The sequence below is a fragment of the Tenrec ecaudatus genome, chromosome 17 (assembly GCF_050624435.1).
Source record: "Tenrec ecaudatus isolate mTenEca1 chromosome 17, mTenEca1.hap1, whole genome shotgun sequence".
Classification (NCBI taxonomy): Eukaryota; Metazoa; Chordata; class Mammalia; order Afrosoricida; family Tenrecidae; genus Tenrec; species Tenrec ecaudatus.
This window is the reverse complement of record NC_134546.1, coordinates 49,376,179-49,387,761: the sequence shown is the minus strand read 5'-3', so window position 1 is coordinate 49,387,761 and position 11,583 is coordinate 49,376,179. Positions and strand designations below refer to the sequence as shown.

Here is an 11,583-nt window from a genome sequence, read left to right as displayed (position 1 = left end):
CCATTTTATTTCTCTTGTTAGTTGCATTTTCTTCTTTTCTGCTGTGAGATTTGCCACTGATTTATGTGTTGTTATTATTTTTTAATACTTTTCAAAGACCAATGTCTTGTTTTGTTGATTCTTTCTTTTGTTTTTCTGTATCACTTACTTCTGCTCTGTTCTTTACTAGCTATTTCTTTTTTTCTTATTGTAGGCTAATTTTGCTGTTCTTTTTTGAACTGTTGGAGATGTTAGGTTAAAGTGTTGATTTTTGGTCTTCTTTTTTGATATGTGCATTTATCATGATGGATTGTCATCTGAGTGTAGCTGATACCAAAAGCAGGTCAAGATCCCATAAAGACAGACAATTATAGACCAGATATCCCTCGTGAACATAAGTGCAAATATTCTCAACAAAATTTAGGCCAATAGAATACGACAACACATCAAAAGTACCATTCGACATGACCAAAGGGAATTCATACCAGGGATGCAAAGATGATTCATCATTCAAAAAACAGTCGATCCAATCCACTACATAAACAATACAAAGAATAAAAACCACATAGCTATCATATCAACAGACGTAGAAAAAGCATTTGACAATATCTCACAATCATTTGTGATAAAAATACTCAATAAAATAATAGAAAGGGAATTTCCTAATATAATAAGGCCACAAATAAAAATCCAATGGCCAATATCACGTTCAACAGGGAAATATTGGAATAATTTCCTCAGAACACAGTAAGTAGACAAAGGTGTCCCTGACTACCACTTGTATTCAACACCACACTAGAAATTTTAGCCAGAATCATTAGGCAACAACAAACAGGGAACAGAATACAATTGGGGAAAGAGGAAGTAAAGGTCTTATTATTTGCAGATGATATGATTTTATATAGAGAAAACCCCCAAAACTGCACAAACGACTGTTGGAATTAATTGAGGGTTTGGAAAATAAGCAAGATACAATATTAAAAAGCAGAAATCAACTAGCTTCTTATATAACAGAGAAGAGCGCTTCAAACAGACATGAAGAAAAAAAGAACAACAACAATTTACAGCAGCCACAGAAAAGGGGAAACACTCAGGACAAAATCTAACCAAAGAAACAAAGGATCCGAACAGAGGAAAGTAAAGAACATTATTACATCAAATCAACAGAGATCTCAAAACCTGAAGAAAATCTCATGTTTGTGCATAAGACTTCATATTGTGAAAATGTCAATACAACCCAAAGCAATCTACAAATACAACACGATTCTAATGCAAATTCCAACTTCATTCTTTTTTTTTCTTTTTCTTTTTTAAACATTTTATTAGGGGCTCATACAACTCATTACAATCCATACATATACATACTTCAATTGTATAAAGCACATCTGTACATTCTTTGCCCTAATCATTTTCTTTTTTTTTCTTCTCTTCTTTTCTTTTTTTACATTTTATTAGGGGCTCATACAACTCTTATCACCATCCATACATATACATACATCAATTGTATAAAGTACATCCGCACATTCCCTGCCCCAATCATTCTCAAAGCATTTGCTCTCCACTTAAGCCCTTTGCATCAGGTCCTCTTTTTTTCCCCCTCCCTCCCCACTCCCCCCTCCCTCATGTGCCCTTGGTAATTTATACATTGTTATTTTGTCATATCTTGCCCTATCCGGAGTCTCCCTTCCCCTCACTCTCTGCCATCCATCTCCCAGGGAGGAGGTCACATGTGGATCCTTGTAATCAGTTCCCCCTTTCCAACCCACTCACCCTCCACTCTCCCAGCACTGCTACTCACACCCCTGGTCCTGAAGGTATAATCCACCCTGGATTCCCTGTGCCTCCAGCCCCCACATGCACCAGTGTACAACCTCTGCCCTATCCAGTCCTGCAAGGTAGAATTTGGATCATGGTAGTTGGGGGGAGGAAGCATCCAGGATCTGGGGGAAAGCTGTGTTCTTCATCGGTACTACCTCGCACCCTAATTAACCCAGCTCCTCTCCTAAACCCCTCTATGAGGGGATCTCCATTGGCCAACACTTGGGCCTTGGGTCTCCACTCTGCACTTCCCCCTTCATTCAATATGGTACACACACACACACACACACACACACACACACACACACACATATATATATATATACATATACCAACTTCATTCTTTAAAGAAATGGAAAGACGAATGACCAATTTCACATAGAGAGTGAAGAGGCCCAGAATATGCAAAGAACTTCTCAAAGAGAAGAGCAAAGCAGAAAGCCTTGCATTACCGGACTTCAAACCCAATACACAGTTAGAGTGCTCGGAGCAGCCTGCTGCTTGTATAAGGACAGATATACAGACCAAGGAAACAGACTGGAACTACCAGTGATGAAAGCATTCACCTACAGACAACTGATTTTCTCCAAATGAACAAAAGACAGTAAATTAGAAAAGGCCACCCTCTTCAAAAATGACGCTGGAAAAATAGGCTCTCCATCTGGGAAAAATGAAATAGGACCCATAGGTTACCCCCCGCACAAAAATAAACTTTACATAGAAACCCCAGAGCTGTAAGGATCTTCAGTAAGTAAATTGGGACATGCTTATGGGCCCTCTTTCAGAACACCTACAGACAATCAAATATAATAAAAGAAGCCCACACAACAGAAGACAAAAGAGATGCCTGAAACCTATGAAAAATAAAACACTTGAGCACATCAAAAGATTACTTCAAAAGAGTAAAAATAGAGCCCATGGATAGGGAAAAATATATGACTTCCAAAGATACTCTCTCAGTCAGTAGAAGGTTATTTTTCTTCTTTTAAAAAAAATCATTTTATTGAAGGCTCTTAGACAGCTCTTATCATAATCCATCCATCCATCCATTGTGTCAAGCACTTTTGTACATTTGTTGCCATCATCATTTTCAAATGTTTTCTTTCTATGTCAACCCTTGGTATCAGCTCTTCATTTCTCCCCCTCCTCTCTCTCTCCCTCCCTCCCTCTCTCCCTCCCTCCCTCCCTCCCTCCCTCCCTCATGAACCCTTGATAATTTATAAATTATTATTATTTTTCATGTCTTGTACTGTCCGATGTCTCCCTTTACCTCCTTCTCTGCTGTCCATCCCCCTGGAAGGAGGTTACAGGTAGGTCATTGGGATCAGTCCCCACTTTCTACCCTCACCTTTCCCTTCCCCTCCTGGTATGACTACTCTCAATATTGGTCCCGAGGAGTTTATCTGTCCTATATTCCCTGTGTCTTCAGCTCTTATTTGTACCCATGTGCATGTCTGGTCTAGCCAGATTTGTAAGGTAGAATTAGGGTCATGATAGTGGTGGGGAGGAAGCATTAAAGAACCAGAGGAAAGCTGTATGTTTCATCAGTGCTATACTGCACCCTGACTGGCCTGTCTTCTCCCCATGACCCTTCTTTAAGGGAATGTCCAATTGCTTACAGATTGGCTTTGGGCCTCCACTCCACACTCTCCCCCCTCATTCACATTATGATTTTTTTGCTCTGGGTCTTTGACGCCTGATATCTGATCCTATCATCACCTCATGATCACATAGGCTGGTATGCTTCTTTCTTGTGGGCGTTGTTGTTTCTCAGCTAGATGGCCACATATTTATCTTCAAGCCTTTAAGACCCCAGACGCTATATCTTTTGCTAGCAGGGCACCATCACCTTTCTTCACCACATTTGCTTATTCACCTGCTTTGTCTTTAGCGATTGCATGGGGACATCTGTGATTTTCTTGATTCTCTCTGAACTTCACTTGATTTTCTTCTCAATCCATTAAAGTACTTGAAAATCATTCTTTTGGATGCAGTCTCTTCTCAGAAAGGTTTTCTGGCCCTCTACTTTGTTCATTTGTTTTAATCACTTGATCATGTCTCTTACTGTGAAATGAAATTGTCTCCTATCCATTGTGGTTGTGTTTTATTTGCATTTAAGTGATGGTTTTGTATTTGTGTGGTCCTAGAGATTATGACCTGTCTCCAGTTGGGCATAATAGAAAACAGTTTGTGTTCCCAGTTCTTCTCTTAGTCCTGCTGGTGGAACTGCAGGAGGGACTATTGTGGTTTGGTCATGCGGGGGCAGTTGCTGTCTTTCAGTTGGCGGCAGCGCGCGCGCACACACACACACACACACACACACACACAAATTAAAAATAGAAGAGGGAGATAAAAAGAGTCCAATAAGAAAGTAAAGGTAAAAAACAACCGTGAGGAAGCAAGCAAACAACAAGAAAAGATAATGGATCACAAAAATAGGGAGAGATGCAAAAGGAGCATCAACACCCAGGAAGGAAAAAAAAAAAGAAAACATTACATGTATAGGAAAAGAGGATAACAAAAGAACTGGGGGTGGGGGGTGGGAATTAAAGACAAAGAGCAGATGTAAATAAATAAAAGAGGAACAAGAAAATAAGAACTGAACAAGGCAAGTGAAAGTAAAGGAAAAGAGAAGGGAGAAAAGCGTTTGGGGTGGGGCTGGGCTGGGCGGGGTGTGGGGTGTGTCAGGGACAGGAAAAGAGTGGGAGGCTAGGCAGGTGGTCTTATGTGCCACCCTTTGTCAGCCACGGGGTTCATTGGACAGAAGCGTCAGAGGGGTTGCGATACCAGGTCCTAAATGGAATTCTTGTCAGCCAAGAAGACATCTGATCCCAGAAGCATTTCATGCCAGCTCAGAGTTGCCTGGGTTTGGGATTTCTGAATCTGAAAGGAGCTCTCATGGGCCCTGAGAGCATGGAGAACAGGGTATCCTGATTGGAAGGAGTTCCTGACCACACAAGGGTGGCTGTGGGCAGGCTGCCCACTTGGCACTGCCTGCTCTATCGTATGAGGAGGCACAGGGTTGGCATTCATCTGCCATCTGATCCACAAGTGTGTGCCTCCAAACTCAGATTGTGAATGGGCTACTGGGCATGGGAGATGTCACTAGCAACGAGGTGGGGAGGGTAGGGCTAGCCAACCTTCAGGACACTGGGAGTGTTGGAGAACAAAGCAGGATCAAACCTTTCTGGTAGCCAGTCACTGTCGTCAGCACTTCTGTGGTCTTGAGCAAACATTGCTTGCAAAAGTTCAAAATAGCAATGTTATGTCAGGACAGATGACACTTCATCTGCTCCATCTGTCACCTCCCCCTCTGCTTTTGTTCAGCTGAGGGGCTGCTCATTCCACTTCCTCTCTTCTGAGGCTTACGTTTCTGGGATCTCATCCTTGTCTCATTGGTCTCTGGTGTCTTGGTTGTTGAGGGTTTGTAGAGCTTGCCTGGTTAGTTCACCATCTTGCTGGAAATCCTAAACTTTTTTCTTTTTTTTTTTTGGTACTTGGATCTTGTACTCTTCAACTTTGATGAATCCTTCTGTAAGTTCCAGTAGTTTTCTTTCTTTCTCCACCCGCCCCCCCAGTAGTTTTCTTGTTAAGTATTTTTTTATGTGTAGGATCATATCATCTACAAATAGAAATAGTTTTACTTCTTTGCCAATATTGGTGCTTTTTAGCTTCTCTTCTTGCCTACTGTCTTGGATAGAACTTGGAGTTTTGAATAGGGATGATGACAAAGGAGATCCTTATCTGGTTCTTATGTATAGGGGAATGCTTTCAGTCTCTCGCCATTGAGAATAGTATTGGCCATTGGCTTTTTTGTGTGCATGCACCTATTTATGTTGACAAAATTTCCTTCTATTTCTAGTCTGATGCATTTTATTTGATCAAGAATGAATGTTAGATTTGTCAAATGTCTTTTCTCCATCAATTAATATGTTTACTGGTTATTTTTCTTTATTCCTTTTATGTGATAGGTAATGTTAATTCTTTCTCTAATGTTGAACCATCTTTGCATACTTTGTATATTTTGTGATGACAAATTTTCTACCATATGATTGTGTTAGGTTGTATATGTAGTGTGTTCGCTAGGAATATGTGCATTTAATCTAGACTTTCAAGTTAGTTGGAACAATTTTCTTCATAGCTAACAGTTAATGTCTAGTTAATATTTTAATTGGTTCTATTTTGACATAACCTATTTAATTTATGATCTGCATATTCTCTCTCATTGAAAAAATATTTGGTTAATTTTGCTAATGGTTTGTCATCTTAAAAATTCTTTCAAAGAACCCACTCTAGTGTTTTGATCATACTCCAGGAAGCCAACAGAGAATTCAGTTGTTGGTGTTTTGCCCTCTGGCTGTGGGTGCTATCCTGCCACGCCTTGCCTGCCACTGTGTAATCGGTTCATTTGTCTAGCTTTTCCTCAGAAATTCAAGACTCCGTGTTTTTCTTACACATCGGTTCTCTCATGTCTTTGCTATTGAGGGTCTCTGTGGCGCTGTCTAGATTACCGTCTTGCCATCTATCTGAGTTTCATAAACAGCATTTCTTTCTGTCTGATTGCAGTACCGAGATGGGAGCATGCACTTAGAGAGCACAGATGCCAGCCTGTCCTCTACGATGCTGGAGATGGAGTCCCCGTGGAAGACTGCTATCCCGCCCGGGGGCACAGAGGCCCAGGGCTCAGCAGGACCCCTGGCAGGCAGTATGGCCAGGTGGAATGGCTGGGCTGCTGTGGGCCAAGGTTTTTGTTCCTTCCTCATGGAAGGCAGGTGAGTTACAGATCTTTTTATCTAGTGAATATAGAATTTACAAATGTTGGGTTTACATGAAGTGACCACCTACATTTTTTAGGGAGAAATTTCCAGGTACTCTTTCTATTATTAGATCACTTTTATGATGTGTTTTAGACAAAAGATGTTTCTAAAATGTTGCTGCGTAGTTCCAAAAGGTAATATAAAAACAGAAAGGAGACATTTGGCATGAAGACTTGGCATTTAGCATTTTATTTCTATTTCTGCCTCTTACAGTATGTTTTAATTCATTGTTATTTGACTTACATATCAAATAAATCAATTTAATATTGTTGTTCATATCAGAAAATTCTTGATTAGCAAAAAAATCTTTTGATAAATGCTTTGATATTTACAGATATAAAAACAGTAAGTTGATTTTTCACATTATTTTTTATCCCCAATTCATAATTTACAAAGCACAAGTGTACTTAAAAATTATAAGCAGCAGATCCTATCATGAAATGTTTTCAGGTTTGGACATAGGTCATTTTGCTGACATAGAAATCCTCGTGAACCCTGACCAGCAGAGCCTCAGCAGTTGCTGGACTGATTGCCACCCTCTCATTTAGGAAAGACAAGCCTCACAAAACACCTGTGCTCTGATAATGCCAGGGGACAGTTCTGTTCTGTCCTACGCAGCCCTTCTCCAGGGAAAGGCCTTGCCAGCTCACAAACATGGGTCTCCTCCGCCAGGCTCATGTTTCACAATGCCCTTGCATCACTGAGTAGCCTGTCCTTCTATTTTACAAATGGAAAAACTTTGAATTGTTCTTTTTGTCTATCCTATTTTTGACACTTCTTTAAATGCATATCCCTCCTTTGAACGATGTATAACATTTCATTCTACAAATATACTAGAATCTATACATGTTCATCTGGCCTTTGTGAAAAACAAGCCTCCAGGAATTGATGGAATAGCAATTGAGGGATTCCAAGAAACGACTGCCACACTGGAAGTACTAAATTGCCACTGCTAAGACACTTGGAAGACAGTTACCTGGACAACCAATAAGAAGAGATTCACATTTGTGCCTATTTGTCAAAGCCATTAAAGAACGCAGAGAGAAAAGAAAAAGAGCACAGAAATGATCAAACACTGTCATTAAAACCGCATGCTCGTCAAATGCTGCTGAAGATAATTTCATGACTACACTCCTACGTATTATCAAAGTGGATGTCAAAAGAGGCTCTGAAATGTGCTCTGAAGATTAGGGTAGCTGAGGTAAAAGGAAGATATTATGAAGCAAAAAAGCTGAACGGAACATTTCAAAGGGTAGTTCCCGAAGGCAAAATGAAATATTTGTGATGAAATGTGCGAAGCCCTAGAGTTAGAAGCCTCAAAGCAGAACACACTCAGCATATCATAAACTGAGAGAGCTCAAGAGAACGTTCCCGCTGCGTAATGCAATCTTGAAAGGTTCTATGGGCAAAATATTGAATGATGTAGGAAGCATCAGCAGACCATAGAAGGGATACCCAGTCACTGTACCAAAAAGAATAGCTAATATTGAATCATTTTAAGATGTAGTATATATCAAGACCCAATGATGCTGAAGGTTTAGCCAAAAAGAAACTCCAGGAATTGATGTAATACTAATTGAAATGTTTCAACATGCTGATAAGTCACTGAAAACACTCCCTAGTCTATGCCAAGACATTTGGAAGCTACCTGGCCAACCAACTGGAAGAGATCCATAATTGTGCCCATTGCAACGAAAGGTGATCCAACTGCATGTGAAAATTCTAGAGCAGTGTTATGAATATCACATGGAAGTGAATTTTTGCTGAAGCTCATTTAGCGCGGATCGCGGCAGCACAGTTACACGGAGCTTCCAGAAATTCAAGCTTGACACAGAGGAGGGTGTGCGCGGACAAGGGACCTCTTTACTGAGGTCAGTTAGATTGGGGCTCAAAGCAGAAAGTACCAGAAGCGTCATCATGGGCGCGCCCATCTTGACTATGCAAAGGCATTTGGCTGTGTGGAGCATGGGAAACTACGGACAGTGCAAAGAAGACTGGGAGTTCCACTTCATTGTGCTCATGTGACACTTGTACAGGATCAGGAGGGAGCTGTGTGGGCAGAACAAAGGAATACCGCATGGTTTAACATCAGAAAGGTTGTGTCAGGGCTGTATCCTCTCACCATGCTTATTAAATCTGTAGGCTGAGCAAATAATCAGGGAAACTCAATTATATGAAGAAGAATGGCTTCCAGAGTGGAGGGAAGGTTATTAACAACTTGTGATATGCAGATGATACAGCCTTGCTTGCTGAGAGTGAGGAGGACTTGAAGCACTTGAAGGTCAAGGATTGTAGCCTTCAGAATGGTTTTCAATTCAATATAAAGAAACAAAAGTCCTCACAACTCGGCCAAGGAATAAATTCCATCATGATAAATGGAAAAGAGATTGAAATTGGCAAGGATTTTGTCTTGTTTAGATCCATCACAATCAATGCTTATGGAAGCAGCAGTCAAGAAATCAAATGACACATTGCATTTGGTAAATCTGCTGCACAAGACCTCTTTAAAGTGTTGAAGAGCAAGGATGTTACTTTGAGGACCAAGGTGCACCTGGTCGAAGGCAAAGCATTTTCAATTGTCTCATAAGAATGTGAAAGTTGGACCTTGAAAAAAGAGTACTGGAGAAGAATAAATACATTTTAATTGTGGTGCTGGCCAAGAATATTTAAATTACTATGGACTGCCAAAAGAACAAAAAACCTGTCTTGGATGAAGTATAGCCAGAATGCTCCTTGGAAGCAAGGAATTAATTGATCACAAGGATCAACTAGAACCCCCTCCCAGGGGCACGAATAACAGAAAACTAGATGCAGGGCAATGGAGGACGATGTAAGATATGGAAATAATAATCTATAACTTATCAAGGGTTCGTGAGGGAGGGTGGGGGAGAGGGAGGGGGAAATGGGGAGCTGATCTCAGGGGCTCAAGTGGGTAGAGAGTGCTTTGAAAATGAGGAAGGCGGCATATGTGCAAATGTGCTTGACACACCAGATTGTGATAAAAGCTGTAAGAGCGCCCAGTAAGAGGATTTTTTTTAAAAAAAAGTGTTCAAAAGCAAAGATGTCACTTTGATGACTAATATGTGTTTGACTGACACCAAGGTCCTTTCAAATGCCTCTTACGCCTATGAAACCAGGACAACTGAAAAGGAAGACCGACGAGGAATTGCCACAGTTTAGTCACGTTGTTGGTAACCAAAAACTACTGTGCACTGTCAAGAGAGCTCTGTCTTGGAGGAAGTTCAAGCAGAATACTCCTTAGAGGTGATACTAGGGAGATCTCACCTCCCGTACTTTGGATACGTCATCAAGAGGGACTAAGACTGGAGGCCAGCATGCTTGGTAAAATAGAGGGTCAGCAAAAAAGAGGAAGACACTAAGTGAGATGGAGTCACACAGTGGTTGCAACAATGGTAAAAAGAATCGCAATGATTGTGAGGATGGCACAAGAGTAGGCATTTTATTTTTCTGTTTTATTTAGATCACTGAGTCAGAATCCACATAAGGCCACAGAACCCCGTGACGGAGCCTGTTGAGGAGTTTGCTAGTCTGTGGCTATTAGAAACTGCCCACAATGAACACTCTCATAGTGATTTCTAAGGCACCTCTGGGTCAATTTCTCTACAGTGTATGATTTCAGGAATGAAACTGCTGGCCCCCAACGTGGCATCTCACTGCATTGGGTTAATTCTGACCCTATATGACACACTAGACTGCCCCTATGGATTTCGGAGCCTGTACATCTTTACAGCAGCAGAAAGCCTCCTCTTTTTACTTGAGGTGGCTGGGGGTGCAGACTGCTACATTGGGATACCAATTGAAATGTTTAAACAAGCTGATGAAGCACTGGGAGGACTCAGCCATCTGTGCCCAGACATTTGGATGACTTGGCCAACTGACTGGAAGAGATCCATATTTGTACCCATTTCAACAAAAGGTGGCCCAACAGAGGTGAAAATTGTAGAATAAAATCATCAATATCATATGCATGTAAAATTTTGTTGAAGATAATTCAGCACTGGTTGCAGCAGAAAATTGAAAAGGAGTTGCCCGAAACACAAGCTGGATACAGGAGAGGGTGTGGAACAAGGAATATTTTTACTGATGTCAGATGTATCTTGTGTTTTATTAACTGTGCCAAGACATTTGGCGATGCAGATTATAATACGTTATGGGTAATATTAAGAGGAATGGGAATTCCAGAACACTTCTTGTGCTCATGTGGAACCTATACATGGATCTAGAGACAGTTGTGTGAACAGAACAAGGAAATGCTGCTTTGTTTAAAATTAGGAAAGGTGGACACCAGGGTTGTATCCTGTCCCCATACATATGCTATTTGTCTGCTGAGCAAATTATCCAAGAAGCTAGATAGATGGTGAAGGGGAAGAACACGCTCAGAATATCTTAAACCGACAGAACTTAAGAAAAAATTCAAGCCTCAAGTTGCAGTCTCGAAACGTTCTATGGCAAAATATTGAATGATGCAGGAAGCATGGAGTGAAGATAGAAAGAGTACTGAGTCACTGTACCACAAAGAACTATTTGACAGTCCACCATTCCAGGAGGGAGCATATGAGCAGGAACAAATGGGGCTGGAGGAAGAAGGTCAAGCTGCACTGAACGTATGAGCCATTGAAATGTGTTATCAAGCTGAAGAAGCATCGAGCACTCACTCTCTGCCAGGACTTTTGGAATATGGCTACTTTGCCAGATGACTGAAAGAGAGCCCTGTTTGTGCCCATTCCAAAGAAAGGTGACCAAAATGCATGCTCAAACTCCAGCACATTGACCTCCTGGCCTGGTGCGCCAGGCTGTGCTCCACTCTCTCCTCATTCCCCTCATCTGCTCCCATGTCCTCCGATCAGGTGTGTCCCTCTTCCGGAGCTGTAGATTCAGTGCCGTCCTTTGAAATAAATTCTTCTGAGGGGAGGGGCAGGTGTCCACTTAGTAGTTGGTGTTGGGGCCG

General features: G+C 41.3%; 1 protein-coding gene across 1 annotated transcript in view; it reads left to right on the top strand.

Annotated features, from left to right (window-relative positions):
- Positions 1–4,710: 4,710 nt before the first annotated feature.
- Positions 4,711–11,583, top strand: part of OCA2 (OCA2 melanosomal transmembrane protein) — a 154,551-nt gene continuing 147,678 nt past the window's right edge. Inside the window, exons 1-2 of the mRNA XM_075535554.1 lie at positions 4,711–4,722; positions 6,364–6,569. Of these exons, the coding sequence (XP_075391669.1) occupies positions 4,711–4,722; positions 6,364–6,569 (218 nt within the window). The remainder of the gene's footprint in view (positions 4,723–6,363; positions 6,570–11,583) is intronic.